Source organism: Plectropomus leopardus, chromosome 13 (genome assembly GCF_026936395.1).
Source record: "Plectropomus leopardus strain MGB_pleo_1.0 chromosome 13, ASM2693639v1, whole genome shotgun sequence".
Lineage (NCBI taxonomy): Eukaryota > Metazoa > Chordata > Actinopteri > Perciformes > Serranidae > Plectropomus > Plectropomus leopardus.
This window is the reverse complement of record NC_142188.1, coordinates 14008538-14031683: the sequence shown is the minus strand read 5'-3', so window position 1 is coordinate 14031683 and position 23146 is coordinate 14008538. Positions and strand designations below refer to the sequence as shown.

At 36.3% G+C, this 23146-nt stretch overlaps 1 protein-coding gene across 1 annotated transcript in view; it reads right to left on the bottom strand.

Moving 5' to 3' along the window:
- Positions 1 to 23146, bottom strand: part of LOC121954446 (VPS10 domain-containing receptor SorCS1-like) — a 60144-nt gene that overhangs the window by 22566 nt on the left and 14432 nt on the right. The window contains exons 2-16 of the mRNA XM_042501942.2: positions 17992 to 18059; positions 16406 to 16505; positions 16018 to 16176; positions 14486 to 14559; positions 9485 to 9549; positions 8819 to 8937; positions 8385 to 8474; positions 7325 to 7504; positions 4645 to 4791; positions 3125 to 3227; positions 2760 to 2836; positions 2092 to 2183; positions 1828 to 1935; positions 1413 to 1530; positions 1131 to 1264 (exon numbers count right to left, since the gene is read on the bottom strand). Of these exons, the coding sequence (XP_042357876.2) occupies positions 1131 to 1264; positions 1413 to 1530; positions 1828 to 1935; positions 2092 to 2183; positions 2760 to 2836; positions 3125 to 3227; positions 4645 to 4791; positions 7325 to 7504; positions 8385 to 8474; positions 8819 to 8937; positions 9485 to 9549; positions 14486 to 14559; positions 16018 to 16176; positions 16406 to 16505; positions 17992 to 18059 (1634 nt within the window). The remainder of the gene's footprint in view (positions 1 to 1130; positions 1265 to 1412; positions 1531 to 1827; positions 1936 to 2091; positions 2184 to 2759; positions 2837 to 3124; positions 3228 to 4644; positions 4792 to 7324; positions 7505 to 8384; positions 8475 to 8818; positions 8938 to 9484; positions 9550 to 14485; positions 14560 to 16017; positions 16177 to 16405; positions 16506 to 17991; positions 18060 to 23146) is intronic.

The following is a 23146-nucleotide window of genomic DNA, read 5'->3' as shown; positions in this document are numbered from 1 at the left end:
ACCATAAGTGCATGTTTACTGTGTATAGAGGTGGTTTAGGCTCAAGTAAACTTTTCACAGCACGGCAGAGTATTTGAGATTTGATGTTTTATGTATCAAGCTTCTGAAGCAGAAAAAGGATTGTGTGTGTTTGCACAAACTATAATTATACCTTGAGAAAGTCGGAGGGATCTGTCAGATTTCTTTCATCATGATCAGGGAAACACAGTCTCAGGAGAAACAGTTGGAAACCTTAATAAGCCTTTTGGTAATAAAGTGGTGTTAAGCTTGTTTAATATACCAGTAGGTGCTGGTTATTTATCAGAAAGAAAAATGAGGCAGAGTGAAGAGATATAGAAGTAGCACAAGTTCTGACCTGACATGGCACTTGTTAGAAATACAGGGGTATATAATAATATAATAGACTCTAAAATTAGGCTTAAGTTTCATCCGTTATGCAAATCTATTCAAGTGCACTTGATATAAGTAGATATATGCAGAAATGTCCGGCTATCGCATTTTTGAGTGTTGAGGGCTGAGATTCAACACTTTCGTTCAATATTTTCAGTCAGTTGAATGGTGTTGTGTGATTGTGATCATTAATATAAATCATTATAAAATCATGTTATTTAAATTAATTACTGCATGCAAACTGTAGTTAAAATTGGAAGTTCTACAGTATGAGTGGTGAGAAAAACTTTAACGTATTAGATAAAAACAGACGACCAAGTTTTTCCTTTAAGGACATAAATGTGCAGTTTAAAACAGGTAATAAATCGCAATATATGTTATCAAAATACTAAGCATATCGCAAAACATTTAAAATTGCAATAATATTGTATCCTGGCCTAAGTATTGTGATAATATATTGGGGGGCTCTAGTGATTCCCGCCCCACAATAACGACCACAAGATCACGCAAGATTTAAAACTACCAATGGCATCATCTTAAATCATAGTACAAACCAACATCCTAAGTCGATAAAAGGATAACAGAAATAAGAATAACGAGTTGTAAATCATAAAATATCATCTTCAAACACTCTGTTGTGCCTTAGGTTTGCTTCACAGACTCTGCCTTTGGAGAGTGATAAAGTGTTGTGCATTGGATTTAATGAAGTGAAAAGTGTAGCTGCAGAGCAGGGAACTCACCACTCAAAATCTGCCTCCGTGCACGGGCAGGAGTCTGACATCTGGGAAATATACTGATTTCTGGCCTTGACACATCGAACGTTTGCTTTCAGTTTTTGGAAGATTCTCTTCATTCCCATGATGCACACTTCACCCTGTGATGAATAATGCATCATAAACATTTCAGAGATTTCTTACTCTTTTTCTTTTTTTGTCTTGTACCATCTTTCTTTCATTGTGTGACTGAATCAAAGAGATTCACTTGGGTTTAATCAGCGAATAGCAGCAGCAAGATCCTCTTACCTCATTGTGTAACTGCCATGCCATGTAGTCCTCAGATGTGCATCGCTGTTGGAAAATGGACCGGAAGTCGATTTTGACAAGTTGCCACTCAGATCGATGACTGAAATGACCGAATATTCTGCGCAAACAATGAATAAAAGGTCAGAAACAATTGGAATATGGGGCAGATATATAGAGAAAAAAAAACTTCACTTTGTGTAATTTTATTTCACTGACTTTAATCCATTTTCCTCTGTGGGCTGAGAAACTCCTCTACATTTTAGGCTTATGAAACCGTTTCAAAACCACATTAAATAGACTCAAGAATATTTATGTACACTGCCAAGTCTTCGTCAGGGTAATATATAATTACCCAGTGCAATAATTACCAATCTAGACACACATAAAGATCTTCATGGTTTCCTTTATATCTTACGTCATTATGAGGGTGTCCTCTCCAGGCTCCCCCAGCACCCCATCAACATAGAGCGGAGAGGAGGTGAAGCTATATTTGTCCCAGTTTCTGCCCTCATCAAAACTCAGCCTGAGGGAGAGAACAATGGTTGGATCACAGACAGACCAGCCGCAAATAGAGTTGAATTCAGTAAGAAAATCCTCAGCAGAAAAGCAGTCTCACTCCTTGTTTTGAAGATTGACTATAGTCTCGAAAAAGATGCGGTACATCCTTGGAGAGCCTTACCAAATGTGTCTAATTGGCAGAGGTGTGTGTCGGATGGCCACCAGAGATCCTCCTTGATTCAGGAAAAACACGCTGTACTCTTCCTGAAAAACCTGCACACACACACATACACACACACCGCCAGCTTCACTTTATCTCACCACAGAAAAATCCACACAAAGTATGCGCTGATGACAACATAAGGAACATGCATACTTACACCTACACACTAAAACAAGGAGCTACCACAAGTGTTCTTTACACAAGAGTCTCAGTTGTGTGAATAAACAAAAGCGTCAAGCAAGCATTGCTCTCTTTTGTTGATTTTTTTTGTTGTCTTAAGCCGATGGCAAAAAATCTGTACGCTGCTTTTGGTTTGTTTTACAGATCAGAGATGCGCAATGCTTCACAAGGCTGGGTGTCAAACCTCAGTTCTTTATTTCTTTGCAATTGTTGCTGTATCACCAAGAACTGAAAAGCGAGAACTGAAAGTTGGCATTGAAAGCTCAGTCAGATTCTTATTCTTTATTCAGATAATGCCTGACTAAAGTCATATATTTTTCATTTAGCTTCTGTATTATATTGAGGGAAAATTTAGAGGAAACAGAAGTGGTTCAGAGGTTCAGCAAAGTAATGTATCCAAAAAGTATTGGTGCAGAAATGCAGGTCTTACAGTTATCATACTGTACCTCTCTCCAGGTGTTTCCAGCATCAGATGTGATGAAAATACTAACATTATTACTGGTCAGCTCAGGTCCAACCACACCTGAATACCAAAAGTAGAATAACACGATTTCAGTATAGGTGCTTTTTTGAATTTTCAGTATTTACTCAGAAAAGACGTTTTCTTATTCTTTCCACTAAAGTAACATGGAACAGATGTGCAACAAACATTGATCTCATTTCAGTTTGAAAACTGTTGTCGGCTGAGAAAGACAGTGCTGGGAACAGGAACTGAAGAACAGATTTGTCTGGAAGTGCTGAGGGAAACAATGGAGGACCATCATTAAGAGTAAACAACAATATTGGTGTGCAAATCAAATCATCTCCTCACCTGACGCTATTATAATTCCCGGAGCTGAATCTTTGCTGACAATGTTTCCCGAGGTGTAAGGATTTTCTGACACATGGAGGTGTAGATGTAACGAACAGTAAGGCTGCAAAACACAAACACAAGGAGATTAGTTTGTGCTGAAGTCAAAACATGAGATGAAAGGTTTAATACAGACCTGGTTCGCAAACAGTATTAGATGCACACTGAAATGATTGTGAAGCTATTATCTATTGAAATAAATAGTTTTATTGTTAATTTAGAAAAAAATGAATAGTTAAACTGTTATGACAGAGATATCTGAGAAAGGAATTGGAACATGAAAAACATTTTGTCAGAATGTGCAAAGTACGTTAAAGAAGAAAATAAAAAGGTGTTATGATATGCAGTGGTTCTCCACCCTTAAACTGATTACCAGCAGGTCCCATTTGATATGATTAAGATCAGTTATAGAGATAACTTTAGAGGAAGTGAAACCTATGATCAGAATAGTTATTCTTATGAATTATACTCACACTGGGCTCACATCTATAGTGAATTATAGAATAGTGAAAATAAACTATTCCCCATTTTTCTGGAGACCACCTAGAACTCCCGGACCCCTGCGTGTATCAACAGTAGATTAAAAGCAATTTGGATGATGTGATATGTTTGTCCAACCTCTTTTTTTGGACAAATAAAATGGACTAAGTGCCTTTCTAAATTTTATTTATGACTTATGTGTCATCCATATAAGACTATTTTAATTTTCATTTTAGCTAAATGCCACTTTTGTTTGTACTCCTTATTTTTATTTTTTTATTTTATTTCTGTGTATTATTATTTGTTTCTGTCTAGTTTTCGACACTATGCCTTTAAGTAGTGTCTTCTCTTGTTACAATACAATTATGTTAAGATTTTGCCTTTTGACTAAATCTTCCCTTAAAAATGAATAAAAACAAAAAAAGAATTTTAACTAGCCAGATTATCTTGTCTTATCAGTCATAGTAAAACGACTGTCATCCTGACTTAATTTGTAAAATTATCTGTTAAATAATATGTTCAAAAAAGTGTATTTTGACTCAAAATATTGATTTAAATTGATTTTCCGCATTTAAAACATAATTTATTGCTTTCACTAGTCTATGATCAGAACTGCGTACATAGAAACAGACTGTAGGCTACTGTCATCAACTAATCAGAATTAAGCTCAGAGATATATGATAACTACCTTTATACTATTACTACTAATAATAAAAATAATAGAACAATGTTGACTTAATAGCTTCATTTTTTTGAATGAGTGCCCTTCTTCTTCAGTGCCCTTTAAAGTGTGTAATATATAGTGGACTACAATTGAGTGACAGTATGTTAAGTCCTCTGAAAGGTCTCTTCAGTTACTGACATATTCTGAGCCGTGCTGATGTGATTCACATTTATTTGCACTCTTTGACCAGAGCATAGCATGATTGGGCGTAGTATTTTTTGAGCAGATAATGGAAATCCAAATAACCAAATCTATCTCTTGTCAGTGGCCCACTTACTTGTTCACAATAGACCTTGTTTCCCTGGAGATCGGTTGTTGGAGCCTGAAGAAGACGCCAGTCTCTCCCCTTGTTGTATGTGATATAAGTTTTCACTTGGTTCTCAACAACTTTATTTGACAGGAACACCCCTTTAATCCCGGCAACCTGCGAACATGAGAGACAGAGAGCGGTAGGGGGGAAAATAACAAAAAAGGGAGAAAAAAAAATAACCGTAAATTATTCAGACTTAAGTAAAGCTGAAGGCCTAGTTCGGAGAGGAAGAGATGTCTGAAAGTGATAGTTTTTCTGACAGGGAGCACTATTTTGGACCATCTGTAGGACTCTGCTGAATCAAAACAACATATGGCACAGCCCTGAGATATTTCTTCTTCTTTGTGTTTATGTGCACGGAGATGCTGAATCTCACGTGCAGCCATCACTTGAGTTCACATTTCTCTTCCATTTAAAGAGCACAGATCTTTGTCAAGGGAAGAATCACCATTTAATATCTTCTACTGGTGGTTGCAGCTGAATATTTATGGGTATAAAATGTGTTTGGAGGTCAGTGAGCAGTGGGAGTAACTAATGCTGATGGCTATCTTAGGTGTGTTTTTGTAACAATGTGATGCTTTTTCTGCTGGCTGCAGATGAGGATAATCTAAAGTGATGCATACGTGTGCAGTCACTGCCCAGCTTCATAGCACATCTGTCAACACAGATACAACATGTTCAGGGCACCAATTAAAACTGCTATTTTGCGTGCATTGTGACTCGACTTTAAACGACACGAATGTTTCCTAAACTTGTGCATAGATGGAGCATTACCTGAAGACTGAACCTACTAGATGTTTGTTTATCTGTGTGACAATGTCTCATGAAAAAGATAATAAGAGCAGGCAGGACGTGCAAATAAGGGATGCAGCAGAATGAAATGCAATGTACCAACAGCTGTTCCATTATGGTAGGAACGTGTAAGACATCGAGCGCAGGGTACACTTAAGAAAAGAATGGCAGAAAATCAAGATTAACTCTGAGTAAAGTTTTTTGTGAGGGTACTTTACTTGTCAGAGTCTTTTGTTATTGTTCAAGCTCCCAAAGCAGGAATTTAAATTTGTATGGTGCACTTAAAATAAGAATTCCAGTTTCTTTTCATGATAAAAGACATGAAAGTTTGGTGGAGTGGAGACTCTAAATTGCATGTGAATGTGAGTGGATTGATAAAGAAAGCTAAATGGGGTTTTCCTGAAGCTTACAACTCAGTTTTATTTTCATTATTGATAAATCCGTCAAATAGTATTCTGATTTTTCAGCTTTACAAGGTCAGAGCATTATTTTCTTGTTTAGACCAAATACAATAAGTGGATTGGCAAAAAAATTATCAGTAACTATACTGATAATCAATTAGTGGTCTAAGTTATTTATTAAGCAAAAATCCAGTTTCCTGCTTAACTTGTCCAATCATTATTGAAAGTCGGTTGGCTAACAATGGCACTAGGAGATTACAGTGGACAACTTCCACTACTTTCTCACAATGTATAGATATAACAAATAATTTGATAAATCAAAAAATGTTTAAATAGTAAATAAAAATAATCACTGAATGGCCACACTCTTGTCAGGCTAACAGTTCAAAACCTGAGATAATATAGTCAGATCAATTCTGATCAAACTTTGAGCAGCAAATTTTAGAACCAGAAGCAGGAAAATGTTTGTAATTTTTGTTTGTGATTTAAATGCTAAATCGATTATCAGAATTGTTGAAAATTGATTTTCTGTCACTCAATTAACTTAATTCCAGTACTAATTACAGGTAAAATAAATTAGGAGTAACATTGGAACTAGATTTGTTCTGTGTCGGGTATCGACGAGTATGTGAGTCTTTGCACTGATCCAGTACCACGTAATCTATTGCTAACCTTTAAAATAGTTTCACACCTGTATAACAGCAGTTTTACTGGCAATCAATTCTTTTTCGCTGCTCTAAAACAGCAGCCTACACAGCAAGTTGTGCTGTGGAGTCACTGGAAACTACTGTTTCAGAGAAGCAAAGAATTGTTTCTGGTAAATAGTGTCATGTTCGCCGTTAAAAATCTTTAGTATCAAGGGGTGGCACTGGTGTTAGAAAATAACTTCTCTGTATATACTTGTTCATGTTTTACAGCACATTAGATCTGAGCATTGCCACAGAGCAGAGACCATTTCACCCTCATTCAGGGTAAGTAGTATACAGCTACTACATTTTTTTCCATGCAATGGTATTGCATCTGTACTTGGCATCACTTGATACGCAAGTTCAGGTATTGGGATTGGAATCTCTAAGGAAAAAAGGTGTATATGGTTTATGAAGATATAATTTCATTTATTTATATTTTATACAAATTGCGTTTTTGTAAAAATGTGTATCCTTCTTGGAAACTCAATCACTTTTTTTGCTCTTTGTCTTTCTTCTGACTCTTGAGCTGTGTGAATTTCCGGTGTAGGATTACACTTAAGTTTACAATGTAGAAGAATAAAAAGTTATTTTTACATGTATAATTGCACCTATTACCAGCATGAAAAGCGTTATAGTAAACATTCATGAATATGACATAGTGCCCTGCAAACTGCAGTGGATATAAACCCAGGCCTGTGAGTTGAGTTGGTCCAGCATGCCTGAATAACATGATAACATGTAAATAACAGCAGCGTCCCTGCCTACCTCATAGAGGTCTATCATGATGTTGCCCTCTGGTCCTCCACTGCTCACAACGTTTTCCAGCATCAGGGTGAAGAACAGCCCTCTGGACTCGGACATGTACAGGTTGTAGGAGTCATTCTGGTGCCAGTCCTGAATCGCTGCCACTACCTGGTTGTCGTCTGAGCTGATTATCTGCAAATCCTAAAAATGTGAAATTCATGAGTACTGAGGATGCCAAAAAGGGTTTAAGAATAGACTCAAAGGAGTTCTCTCAACAAAAAAGTGTCTCTGCATATTAGTGTGGGCCTAGTGGCCACAGAGCTCGAGCAGCAAGCTAGCGATTCGTCACTTCTTGACATCATTCAGTCAGGATCAGCAGCGATTAGACCTAAGGCGTTTCATGCCATGCACTAAAAATGAAGACAGGCTCCATTTAATTTTACTGAATCCCTTCTCCAGAGTGAGGCGAGGTAGGGGATGTGCGTCCCTCTCAAGGAAATTTTGACAGTATACATGGATGGATGGATGGTTGGACTGATCGAAACACACTGTGGGCACTAAATCTCTCCTGTTGTTGTGACACGGCCTCTAAAATCACTAAGCCTCCCTGCTGTGCTTTCAGCAAATGGTATTCAGTGCAGAACACTGTTTTTGTGCAAATGCAAATGGACTTTTCTGCTTCAGAAAGTTCCTTTGGAGTTATGTGGGAGAAACTGTGCAACACATTCATTTTTTAAGTAAATATCTGTTGATGCAGACGAGAGGGCAACTGATTAAAAACCGTGATTGGGCCTTAAATAAACACAAGATCTGAAGATGTAATTATGCATAACTGAATCAATTTTCAGGAGGATAATAATGTAGGGAACACAATTTAAAGGATTTGTCAGCAAACATTATGAGTAACTGGGAATAACCATACTTAAAATCAGCCCTCACTAAGTCATCGTGATACCGCAAACAGCCTGAAGGAATAAATAGAGTGTTTCACAGTAAAAATTAATGCTGCACTTGTTCTGCTGCGAGTTTCTCTGCATGTGCTCAACATCACGAAATACCGCACCCTCTTCAGCAGTCTTACCTTTGGCAGAGTGTACTTGGGAAGCTTCATTGGATAGAATGCGTTTCTTTTATAGGACACATAATGGACAGACTGGCCACCTACTGGCACCTGGAAAAAAGCAATACAGTGCAATTTGCAGTTCAATCACATTTCAGGTAAATATTCATAAACTTCACTGTGTACACTGATTGCTAGCAGCATGTATCAAACAATTTAAACCACCATCAAAACTCTGGGTTCGCTACTAATTAGGATGTTGTGCATTATGGCAGAGTGGAGTCGTAGTATAATACACAACACGGTGATTTCAATTCCATGCCATCCTTTCCCAGGATAATGGCCCCTTTTAGTTAATGAAAAACATGGCTGTACATTAAGATGCGAATGAATGCAGTGGTTTTACAGCTTTTAATTGTCCTTTAATGAAGCCAGACCTTGCAATAAAAACCCACCTGGATGAAAACGTATTCATCCTGAACCACCAGGGAATTAGGGATGATAAATCCAGGGAAAGGCTTGCCCTTGTTTCCATCAGAGCAATTCTGAAGTTTACAAGTTATGTACTGTGACCCTGTGGGTAAGCAAGAAATGAGTGCTAAAAATATAACAAAGAGAAAAACAAACAACCTTCTGTAGTTCACGATCAAGGTTTAGCTTATGCTGATGGTATTAAGCGAGCCATAGAGGCAAAACTTTTGGAGGCCAATCCTTATTCTCACTAATAGATAAAGTAGAGAGAGAGCTGTCCCAGTGTGTTAGCGTCAGCCAAATGAGGCGGTCTCCCCAGAGACAGGGCATTAACACACGAGGCCTTATGGAAGTTCCCTCCTCTCTGCACTGTAGCCAATAAAAAGAGCCAAGTCACAGCCCGGCCCTTGAAAAATGAATTAGCTTAATCGTATGAAGAGTCTCCATGCAGCCAACTCAGATGGGGAGGCAAGTTTTAGTACAGCAAAAATAAAATAAAAACTCTCACTCACTCCTTTTCTGAAATGAAGGGTTATGAATTTACACCCCAGGAATCGTAACAAATGTTGCCAATTTGGTGTGAAATCTAATTAAAATCTCTACTAATCTAGTTTTCTGTGTTGCCATGGTAACATAATTTAATTACTCACGTCCATCAGAGACGCTGATCTCCAGGTGAATCATTCCTTGCTCTTTGTCTAAACCCAGTCTGGACCTGTAACATTATGGCAAACATGCAACAAACTTTAGACTCCTGCTTAAAGGAAAGTGACCATTTATCCATGACATTGCATGCACTAATACTAACATGGTTTATAATTAAATTGTCAATGTTGACTCATTCTAATGTAATGTACTTAATTTATACACATAAGTAATGCAAGTTAACTTACAAGCATACTTACTCAACTTATGTTGTTGAGTTACGTAATGTACATAAAAGTATTATTGCAAAACGATATAATGCCACAGTGAAGCTGATCATTTAATATTTAAAATGTCATCGCTTCATCATTTCATTCTATTAGACATTTATCTGAAATTGTGTCATAATTAGCATATGAATTTTTGATTTATGGCCAAAAACATGTTTGTGAGGTCACCTTGACCTTTTGACCACCAAATTCTAATAAGTTCACCGTTGATTCAAAGTGGACATTTGTTCCAAATTTGAGGAAATACCCTCAAGCCGTTCTTGAAATATTGCTTCAAAAGAGTGGAACAAACAAATGGGCAATCCATGTGAGCAGAGGCATAAAAAAGCAAACATTAGAGAAAAATGTAGAATAATTATTTTTATGTAACAGAATCATGTCTCTCTCTTTGTTACCACTTTTATCATCTTGTGATTCCACAGATTTATCTAGGGACTCGAGGTTTTGACACCTAGTTTGGAAGCTGCTGATTTAGGTTATGCAGTATGCAGTACCTTTTCACTTAGTTGACTTGATTACAAAGCATTTGTCTTCCAATTTTTTACTTTCTTGTTATTTATTTTGAACATCAGGCGGTTTAATAAGGCGTCGAGGCAAAAAGCTTTATCAACTACTTTGTTGCTGTCCCAAGGCATATTTGACAAAGTGATGCTGCGCAAATAATTATAACAAAAACAAAGAAAATTGAGGAAACTGTTCAAAAAATAAATGTATTTTGCTCACAGTAATAGTTTCTGCAATATTTCTGGTTTACATTAGATGAATTTGTAAGGAAGCATGGGAAATAAGAGGTGCTGCTGTGATCTTTTCTCTTCTCTCCGGAGCAATAATACATCAACCTTATCTCTAAACACTGGCCTGACGGACGTTTGACCTGCACTGCGGTTTATGGTTAAGGTGCACTTTGCCATTTCATTCACTTTCGGTAGATTCTTCATGACGTGCCGAGCGACAGGAGTGACCACTTGTTGTATTAATAGCAGCTGTTGTGACAGAAGATGGGTTTCTTCTCATTCTCCATACCGTGTCTGAACTATAATATAAAAAGCCCCCGTCCTGCTTCCCTCAGCACTCTGTAATTGCCTCACAGCTCCATCTCTTTTAATGGACTTTCTGTCAAATACTTCATCCAATTCTATCAGTGAACAGCAGCGCTTGCTCTTAAATAAACCCCTGCAATGTTACACAGTGTTCTCCAATAACTAACATACCAGTATGTCTGCCTAGCGAAGGGTGGCTGTTAACATGTTTTGTAAATCATGTTTGTCAGATTTTTTTTTCTTTCCTAGATAAGATGAGCACTGCAGGATATGATGAAAGAAATGCTTTCATACTTGATCTCTGATGGTGTGAGGAGGATTTTTTTTCCTGGCGTGCTTTGATTGACTTATTTCCTCGATGATAAAAGGAAGTGCACGTGGACATCAAAAATTATGTTTTCGATTGATCCATCTTGTAACGCCTCAACCTCAGGATGATGCAAGGAAATCTTAGACACCATTGTCCTGAATTAGCATATAAACTCAAGCTATAAATTGTAATTGGAAATATATACCCCTTTCCACCCAAATTAATATATGTACGCAGGTTTTTCAAACACTAGAAGACCCTCCAAAAAAAAAAGGGTCATTTTCTCCTTTCCTATTGCCAGTTGAGGGTGTGTTTAGTTTTTGGTGTGTCATGTTTTTCCTACTACCTGAACCCTCCTCAAACACTTGGCCCCGACCCTAACCACTGAGGAAGGATCTTCGCCATTAACAGGATGGAAACACTGTTCGATGGGAAAACAAATTTTGACGCAAGACCTGAAAACAAGTTAATGAACAGTATAAAGCAGCATGGAGGTCAGTGAAAATGTTACAGTGGTAACTTCAGTCTCCCTTTGAAACTTGATGCTGAGTAATTTAGGTCCATGTTTGAGCATTGCCTGAATGCAGATGGACAGTATTTTGTGGTGCGGTATTATAGCATCTCGTTGGCAAAGAGGCTAAAATTAGGGTGTCCACCCGAGTGATGGATTTCCATAACTGCTGATTGGAGCTGAAGCAGATAAATACCTGTGACTATTGCAGAGTTATTTGAACCAGAGGTGACCTTTTCCATTACAAATAAAGACAGATGAGGGTTTTTTGGTGCAGTGGAAAAGAGACTATAAAGTGTATATTATATGTATACTTTTAATTTGACAGAACATATACCTGACTTGTTAATACAGCAGCTCACTTAAACATATTTTTGCATGGACATCTTTGGGTTAGTGAGGTGAAATCTTTTTTTGACATGATTAATTTATTTTCTATTTTTCAAAAACAGGCTGCAGTGTAATATTTATGAAGCTCAGTGCTAATTCTTCCTGAAGTATGAGGAAAGATAGTGCATTGATGTTTGGTACTAAACTAATTTGCAAGCATATTCTCTCATGGAAAACAGCGTCAGCCTTTTGTGATGCAGAATTTAACTAAGAGTCAAAGATCTCTTTGTGCACAGTTGAGCTTGGGTGCGTTACCATTAGCTACAGAAACAAATTTAATTGTTTCCCTAAAGAGAAAAGGCTTCATTTGTTATGTGATTTAGATGAGACTGAAGATGACTGATCATGTTTTTTTGCTCATTATGTGATGATTTAGGGGCTATACTCTTTATTAATGAGTCCCTCATTTCTGATTAGTTTTTCTGAATAGATCATTACAAAAAAAAAACTATGTCTTTGGTGTCTTATAAGTCCATTTGGGCTGGGATTTTGTAAAACTAAATAACACAAATAACCAAGTACAAAGTCACCAACTTGTGGATGTAATAGATTACTACTTAACCCCCATAAGAAACAAATATCTTGCATCCACCTGTCTTTTAAGAATAAAAATATCAGCCTCATTAAACAAGAGATAGTCTTGTCAAATATCTATTTCATCATCATCTCTTCCCTGAAGTGATTTTTATTCACGGAAATGTGTTGTTATTGTGTTGGGTCATTGTGTTTCCCAGACAAATGCAAAAGCTGCAAAAACATGTACTTTAGGTCACTCCAACCTCTCTGATTAATCTCTGGTTCTGCTTCTTTACCTATACGTGTGAAAGTGATTCTGTAGCCAACAACTATAAAAACTACTATAAATTAAACATCTATCCTGAGCCATAATCCCTGTACCAGCACCCAACAGCTAATACTGCTAAAACACTTTGAGAAACACTCAGAAGCTCTTTGCCACATTGTCAATGCTGATTCTATGCAATATACATCAAATATCACACTAAATAAATTACAAACTGATAATATTTGGATTTGATTTCATTTGTAACACATTATTCTAACAATATTTCATGAGGAGATTGCATTCAGTGGATAAAATATTAATTAGTATGTGTTAATTAGATGCTTACTGTATTATGTAGAAATTAAAACAAAAGAAAGAAATACTTTTTTCACATAAAATCCAGCTTGGTTTGGCATTTAATAAAAAAAACATTGTGATATAAATAAGTAATGGGATTTCATTTAAACAGTTATTTTACTGTAATTAGTGGTGGAAAATAACTAAGTAAATCTAAGGGGTGTGCTTAAGATATTTGTACCTTATTGTGGTATTTTCATGTTATGCTTCTTTATACTTCTACTCCAATACATTAATCTGACAACTGCTATGACTAGATATTAGTCATAGATAGATATATATACTAGAATTATGATTTTACATTTAAAAAACGTGCAATATGCTAATAACATTTTCAGATAAGGTTTCAGTGAGTGATGACATTTTTTAAATATTTTATATCTATATTTTTTATATTAACAATATAATAATGTCATATATGATAATCTATCAGTCAAAGGGGGGCAGTACTTTTAATTCTGATACGTTAAGTACATTTTCCTTAAATACTTTAGCTTAAAGGTCCAGTGTGTAGGATTCAGGAGCATCTATTTGCAGAAATATAGATAGCTATGTTTTCATTGGATAATAATAATAAGAATCATTATGCTTTTGTTACCTTAGTATGAGCCTTTATATCTACATATGGAGCTGGTCCTCATATGTTGTTTCTACAGTAGCCCAGAAGAGACAAATAAAACACTGGCTCTTGACAGGACCATTCGCATTTTTGGCCAGTGTAGTTCACCTACACACAATCTGTAACCTCGCCACTAGATGCCACACATATCCTACACTGGACCTTTAAGTAAATGTTTAAATACAGATATTTGACCTGTTGTTTAACATTGGTGTATTGTTGCTTTCACTTAAATAAAGGATCAGAGTACTTTTTCCACCACTGACTGCAATAAATTTTATGACATTTCTTTAAAGTATACTTGACACTCGAAACTTGCTCATGTCAATCTGACTCAATAACATGAATGTTTTGTCGATATTACTGTAAATGTGCAGCCCCCTGATCAGAAACATGTAATATTAATGCAGTGTTTACTCATGTTTACTAAACTTCAGTATCCACAATCTGAGAAAAAATGTAAGCATGTTCAGCAAAAATATACATATAAATAAACATATTTCATAGAGCATTCACAGTGAAGGCATCCCCTCTCTGTACTAGTGCTGTGAGCAGAATGCTAAAAATGCATACATTTTCACTGATTTGTGTTAAATTTTTCTGTGCTTGTCTATTATTAACAGTGTTTTCAGAGCATATCAAATATTGCAGCATTTCTTCCCCAGAAAGACAAACCCTCTGCAAATGACTGATTGTTGAACTCACCAGTAGAATCTGTTGGGGACGACGTTGTCGTGCACAAGCTGCCATCTCCTCCCAAATTCAACAGAGACATAGAGCTGAAAAATGACAGGAATGCATTAACCAAATGAATTACAATATAAAGAATAATGTTCCAAGTCAGAATATCCAAGAGAATTATTCCCTGATTTATGTCTAGGGGTATTATCAAGCAGCTGTCAACGTCTGTAGATTTTGTGGCATCAGTGTGTTGATGTTGTTTTGAATATTGCTATACTGAGTGCATACTTTGTGAAAATGTATCAGTGATGAGAAAATCCATCAGTCCCTATAATAACACAGTGATACTCTGAAGCAAGAAGAAAATAAAACAGAAAATAATGAAGATTATTCGTTCTGATGCCTTGGAAAAGAGGAAAGGGAGGACAGACAAATTGGCTTCTGTATTAAAATCAAAGTGTCTCCTTCTTACAGTAACTCAGCAGGATTTCGGCCTAATTGGTGTTATAAAATCACTGATTTAACTGTCATTGTACTCTTTTCATTCCATAAAGCCATTAGATTTCTTTTTACTGCAAAGCTGGACTTGTGTCCAACCATTCAAGGGGCCTGTCATCTTGACCAATAATGATCGAGCTGTACGCATCTTAAACTCGGCACTTTACAAGGATGAGCAACATCATTTTGACTTATCTAAGAGCTGTAAACTCTTAAAAGACAGACAATCAATAAATGTAAAATAAATCCGAGCGTTGATTAATTCTAGCAGTTATGAAGAAAAAAATCGGATTAAATTTAGCTTTACAAAGACGTCCAGGATGACCTGAAGGCAAACTTCTCTGGAGCATTTATATTTTGACCCGACGTTGGTTCTCAATGCAGCTTTCATCATCCTCCCTGCACCATTTATCTCACTTCTCAGACCTTGAATGTTTTTCTCTTGGAAAATCAAGTCTTCCAATAGCAGGCTGGGGAGGCCGAGTTTGATGTCTGTGGTGTTGAGTAAAGCAGACAGCAGGGTTCTCACACAGAGTAATGAAAGGTGTGTGTTTATGCTCGCAATTGTGTGTTTGCGTGCGAGCTTGTGAATTGTTTGGGCGCGTCTCCCTTGTTAACTTTCCCCTGTGTTGTCGGGGGCACATCCATTCAGAGTTAGAGTCTGCAGCCAGGCCTTATGACTTGTTTAGGGGAGCAGGTGATCAGCTGCCTCTATTTTGGCAACTGCAGCCTTGGCTTAAGTGGCAGATGTCTCTGCCCATGAAGAGAGTAACCGCCGTTATCAAAATGAATGCTTTCGACCGTGACAACAACCTATGTTTTGCATCATTTTATAGAGATATTAATTTTGCTGTGACCCAACAGCCTTGTGATATATAATCAGACTGAAAGATTGGGCAGAGCACTTACGCCGGGCTAACGTGCATGCTAAACAACAAGTGAACCCTATACAACAGCATGATTCAGCAGCCAGAGGTTTTTTTGTTTTTTTTTTTTGTTCTGTCACATTTTCAGTTTTTATTCCTGCTATTTCATGCCGCCTGACAGCTACACGTTACCTTTTGGTCGTGGCTGTAAGCCAAGATCCAGTCCTCCTGCTCGGGGTGAAAAAGCAAGCTGAGGATATCAAAGGCTAAGCTGTGTTTCTGATAGGTCGCCCCCTCGTCAAGGCTAATGAGCAGGCTGCTCTCCACCTCCGGGTCGGTAAGTAACATGATCTGAGACGAGACAAGAAAGGAGACGGGGGAATCAGTGGCCCACCTTGACAGCATCCATTCCACAGGGCTTATGTGTACTTGTGCAATGCTTGGAACAGACACATGGTGCAGACTCCTGCAGGGCTGCTATGTACTGAAAATGAGAAAAACTTTGCTACACAGCGGTAATAATTGACCGATTTATACAATTCAGGTGGCATATTTTCATAAGATGCATGTGCATACTGACCTTCCTTTTGTTGTTGGGACTCACGTACAAGTAGCTCAGTATGGTTTTCAGCCCGACTTTCTCATTAAGTTTCTCATATGTGGTCCCATAATCAGTTGACCTAAAATTCAATTATAAGGATAAAGTAAATAGGTTGTGGTGGAGAGCAAAGGGGAAGGGAGAAACACCTACTAGTTAAGATGCTGATGGTATCATTAAGCATCTCAGGCAAGCAGAAAATTGCAACAGCAGAAGTCATGAAGCAATTTGCTAGATGAATGGAGATTTTTTTAATTATCAAAATAAACAAGAATATCCTGTGTGGCATACATGGAGAGGGGATGAGGAGGTATTATTATTATTATGATTATTATTATTATTGATGCTTTGGGGTAAAAACATAATCTAAAGTTTGTGGTTTTCATGTTTTAATAACTCAAACAGAGGATTGGTGAATACGCCTGAAAATGTTTTTCAAGCAGAGATACACTGAAAATTATTACGTCTTTAAATGAATTGCCAACATAATAGATGTTGGCCTCAGTTGTTTGGTAACATTTCAGACACACGCAGATTTGAAATGTTTTATACTGCATAAAATAAAAACATTTTTTGGTTTCCTGGAATATTGTTTTTTTATAGGGATCTTTTGTTTTCAGTCTATTAAAGAGAATTTCGAAAATACAAATTATTTATTAAATTATTAACACTGATGACACTGGCATATAAATAAGAGTTTGTTAAATTCCAATAAATGGAAGCGTATTTAAGTGGCAGCCTTTCTCTTTGCCACACACTGGGTTTGCACATTAAACCTGCCACATGGTGGTAGTGGAAACGAGTTTTATATACAACATTAACGTAATGTCACCTTTGGAGTTTATATGGTGAATTTGTTAGTAGTGTTGTCAGAAACACTGATTCATCAATATGTACTAATTCCGAATATTTGAAACTGTTTTAATACTAATTTTCCTTAGTATCAATACATCAGTATACGATGCACATTCTTTCTCTTTTATCATGAAGATTTAACACAGTCAGAAAAGTTGTCATCATGTTATAGCCTTGAAGCCTAATATCAATAAAAGAAACAAGCTAGGGAAAAATCATATTTATAATAAACAGTGTCCTTAGCTAGAAAAGCTATGGATTCAAAATTCAAAAAGGGAAAAGTCAGAGGCAAATAGAGAATGTAATAGGGCATGAACAGATTCATTAGCTTTCACCACCAATGCTACAATGTTAATTTACATTTTAGCTTATTAATGAATGCTCGTTTAGACCTTTTAGTAATGCTGATTCAGACTTAATTGGCTGACTTATTGTCATTGTACGTGACGATGGGGGGCTCTTTTGGTAGTTTAAGTTATTGCCGACCTGTTAAAATACTCCAACAACAGCAATCCAAATTAAATTATTTGGAGTTTAGTGATGCATAAAAAGTGCTATAAACACGAATCACAGGTATAAAGCATTTAAAAAAGCTTTGTATCTAACCATGTTTTACAGCTGGTGTCTCTTAGACCCCAAACTGACTTAATGTGTCATTTTCTGCAGCAGATTTCATTTTGAAATCACATGTAACAGCAGACAGAAGATCTTACCTCCATAAAGAACTCTCTGTTACTCTGCCAGAGTTGAAGTCGTAGTACTTTGTCAACATGAGGATCACCTGCGAAACAGATCAAACAGATTAGGAGCTTCATAGCAGCCGTGTCATCAGTTTTGTGAATAGCAGTAATAAAGTGTCACATAGTGAAACAAAAGAGCTGAGCTGTCCACGCACATGTCTTTTAAGCTCCCTGATAGACATAGCTTTATTAAAAAACGAACTAAACTGTGACGGCATGTCAACTTATAAATGTTGTGCATATATTCTCTGTAGAAAAGCTGACCACATACGCATGCAATAGCAGTTTTAAGACCCAACAGACTACCAGCTACTGGTAAACTATAACTAAATGAATAAATAATATAATTCATTCCAGGCACAAAGAGACAGACCACATAAATATCATGTGCATCTTTTCTGGGGAGGATCATAAAAAGTTTATGTGTGGTATGTGGTTTACAATAAACAAGCCCTCAGTTAATATACATAAAAAGCTGTAGATTTACATAAGTCTTGTAAATTATACCAAGATATTAACAAATCACTGTGGACTATTTGCCCCTGTTTCATCTGAAGAGAAACTAACTAACTAAATCAAAGCCTGTGTGTTTGCATATGCATATAATGCTGTTTATGTACATTCAATTTGCAATTTACTTTTTCTCATCATTATTATAATAACTTCCGTCCAAAACAATGCTTTTTTTTTTTTTATAAGTGACGTTTAAGAAAATCTCAACAGTCCTTAAAACAGTTGTTCACATTGTGCCCTTCACCCTTTACACAAATTAATTGTTCAAGCAGTGCCCTGCCTGCACTGTGCAATCGTAAAATCAGCAAATCATATCGTTCTCTGGGGAAGCCTCTCTGGGCATCTTTTCATAGCTATCCTATAATTATCGCGCGTTATGAGTGTTCGGGGTAACATTCTTTGCAACAAGTAAGAACTCCATCATGCAAGCAATAAATTTTGAACTTTTTAAAACCTTGCTTGTTCCGTTTGTAGAAATGCCAAATAGCTGTCAGTTTCAAGGTTTCATATCAAACAGGTCGTCCTCATATCTGCTAAATAAAAGCCTCTAGACACCAATAGTGACACACATGAGGCACTTTAACGTCCCTTATGTATTGTCAACTCATTTTCAACTCAACATTACCTGTAAAATCAATTAAAAAAACGACACTTTTTGATTAGTCAATACTAACTGTCTGCCGATATACTTCAGTCTTGCAAAACTACAAAACACAATAACAATCACTCTGATTAATCATTACAAAACATTTCTGTGCCAGTACTCCATCTTAAATATAGACTATTCAGTATCTGATTTTTTTTAACTGATAGTGTTCATTCTTGTATCAATGAATAGAATCCCTAATGAAATCTAATAAAAGGATCCTCTTTTTTGTTTGGTACATACAGAAACTAGCGTTATGATGCCCAATTTTTAATATTTCCAGAGCATAAAAGAAAGCATCTTTTAATGTCTTGTTTTGTCTGATCAAAAGCCTAAAACCTTACAATGATTTATTTACAAAGATATAAAGGACGGAGAAGCAAGAAATCCCCCCAAAATAAGAAGCTATAAACAGAACATGTTTTTTATTTTTCTTTTGAAATTATTTAAAACAATCAAACACATTAATAGTTGATTGCTGATGATGTATTAATTGATGAATCTACAAATTGTTTCAGCTCTAACATGAACCACAGTAATATATTCAGTGTCTTCACAGGGGGTCCTCAGAGTAACTGAAGAGGGTCTGCCAAATTGTTGATTAGTAATTTAATAGTTGATAAAAGTTTTAATTAATTGTTTTGTATTTATATGTCTTAAAATGCACATAAAAATGAATCCAACATATTATTACAAAAGATTAATTTGCCAAATTTCAAATAAAACATTTAATTTACAGTACACAACATTTATGATAGGCTAACTTATGAATCCTTGTGCGGTCATGTTATCTGGCTAACACTCTATTCCTAATGGCTGAGTACTATTATAAAAGATTGGCCTATCAGCTATAGTATAGAGATCCCCATGAATGAGTCCAAACACCCAGAAATCAGTTAACATTACAGCAGCTCTGCTTCCCTCATCTCAAAGCTAATGTTTTTTTAATGGACTTTTGGTTAGAAGCCTGAAATAAGGTCTGTGGTTAACACTAGATTGATTGAGAGATTTTAACATTTTGTTCTACAACATAAAATACGCCAGCAAATACCCCATTTGTGAACTCTGAAACTTTTAAGTGTCTTAAAAAAGACGGTTTCTAACAAGAGGCTAAATGGGACTTCAGAACACCATCAAACCAATTCGCACCGACATGGCCTTGTAGTGGTGGCAATGCGACTATAGTGTAGTTTGTTTATAGCCTTACATAAGCTTTTTCCTTTTGGCGATTGCATTAAGGCTTCAAAAATCCTAACAGTGGTGGTCATTTGTGAAGATTATCTCGCTGAACAAAATGTGTAAGTATCATAAACATTTATTCACCACAGAGCTTATTTTCTGCAATGACCCAAAATCCAATGGAAAAATCTCATAGGCTTTTTGGGGAGGGAACCAGGGTCACATACATAAATATCATTCATCTTTATCTTTATGTTCATTAGTGTTTTCTGTCATAATCATGTGTCTTTACCTGCAGGATATCTGTACTTATATTGTGGCTCTTAAATCATGTGCAACAAATTATCTGGGAAGCTTTTGCTGTTAATGCAATGCATTTAAACTTCACAGTTTTGCTTTATTTCCTAATTACTTGTCCTCTTTGTGAATAAGCTGACTAAGAGAACTCTGACTCTGCTATACTTTATGCTGAATGTATGAAATCCCTTATGTGAGCACTAGTTCAGAGATAATCCATGTAGCTTGTTATAACTATGGTACCAGGTATTCAGACTGGATTGCAGAGATTTATGGTCTTCCAATAAAACAGCCTTTATACCTTCCAAAAGTCATACCCTCATGGACACTGTCATACGCAATAAAACAACCTGCAGCAGTCTGAAAATTAGGACAAAATATATCCCCCATTCTGTATGGCAATTAACTTTATGCATTTGCTTGGGAGGGATCCAGGATTACAGTCTGATATAATTTGCTTCCAACTTTGCCGGCTGGAAAAGTTTTCTGTGCTCTGAGGGATGTTGAAAGTGAAAGGTGAAGCCCTCTGGCTGCAGTTAACGCATCAATACAGTGATACAATATTCACTTTGTAGATATTTCTGTGTGAAACAGGTGTTTGAAGTTCAGCATGTCACATAAGCCATTAAATAGCTATTTGAAATCACTGGACGAAGGCTACTTCTTTCAATGATTACACCATACGCCGCATAATGGCAGAAGTTACCCTCTGAATTTAATGGCCTATATGGGCCTATTAGCATATCTTTCCCTTTGAATTTTAACAAAGGTGTCACATTTAATGCCAGCTACCATGTAGTGCATAGCCCATTAGACTGCAGTGGCACCAACATATCTCCAAACTGGATTACTTGACATCCAAGAGCAAGCAAATTGATTTTTCAACCTCTAATCCTTTGTAAATCTTAAACCTTGGAGGTAAATGGACTGGGATGAATTTGATCATTATGTAAGAATGAATAAGGGCTTAATGGCGACTTAAAGGGCTTAGGGTGAAGAGATTACTGTTGAGAAATGAAGGTGTTGTATGAAGAGAAGGGGGGGGGGGGTTCTGTTATTGAAGGATGAACACCTGAGACAAATGAAAGGAGCGACAGAATACACATTACGATTCATTCCCACTCTCACCGACCCGTTGATCCAGCCTTATCAGCTGTTGGAATTAAGTTGCCTCATCAATAAAACTGTCATCACATTTAGCCACAGCAATTAAACAGATGGATGATTCCATAAAAGCAATTGTTACAGGAGTTACTGACTGGAATATTAATAATAAAGACAAATATGACATATCAAAAACTGGTTGCAAGTCTAAGGAGTTTCCCTGCCGTCTGTTCAGTGTAGTTTTCAATGCTCGACACTATTCTGTAGGCAAAGCATGAAGGAGAACTAAACTGTCTGACACGACAACACAAATGGCTTTATCTAAATCAAAATGGCTCATTCTAAAGTTATAAAAAAACAAATCTATTCTTCTCTTTAAGTGATTATAAACTTGTGAAAACAGACATTGTCAATATTATATACCATTTATTAAGGGATACTAGAATCCCTTCATTAGTTAGATTTAGGACTTATAAGAATAATCAAAACTGAAGAAGAAACTAACATCAGCTACAAAGGGTTAGTCTATTATTATGTTTATTGTAACCTAAGACATGACTTTTTTGTCTTACATTTGTTGTCAGGTTTTCTAGAAATTTTGTGTTTCTCACTCTGCATGTAGGATTCCCATCATGCTCAGTTTAAAAAACATTTTGTTATGTCACTACACCAAGCATTGTGTACATTGTCCTGTCATATTTTAAATGAAAATGAAATGCAAAATTGACAATTCCCACTAATGTTGTGACTCACATCACAATTGCATCACATATATATAGTATATCTGTCAAATAATCAGTTTGCAGCCCTCAACCTCAACAGTGGATTTCATAGTCCGAGCATCCCTGCCAGAAACAAAAAGTGTGTGCAGCATGTTTTGCTATCCTGATCAGTGTGACATCATTACAAGAGGCATTTGGTTATTTAATTAAAAAAAAAAAAAAAAAAGAAAGATGTTACCAACTATTTTGAGATTTAATAATGCAATGTCAGAAAGAAATGATACTTAAAATTTCCTTCTCGTGTCTTAGTATTTTCTACAGTTTAAATAATGTTTTAAGACTTTTAAATATCAATTAAGGCCTTATTTTTTAGAATTATGAATTTAGTACCTTGACTTTTAAGTCAAGTTAAGTGTGGGAACCCTGAGTTAAAAATGCCAAAACTCTCCGCATAATTGAGGGGAACTGCAAAACTGGGTGGTAAATCTAACTGGGTTCATCACTATGCATAACAATTTTTACATACAAGTAATCATGATGCGATCCATATAATGATTCGTACATTCATATAAATAAAATTTATTATAGCATCTTTAATGATAAAGATCTGAATTTCACATTTTCATTAGGACAAAGAAGGTTTTTGTGTAACAATAATATTCATATT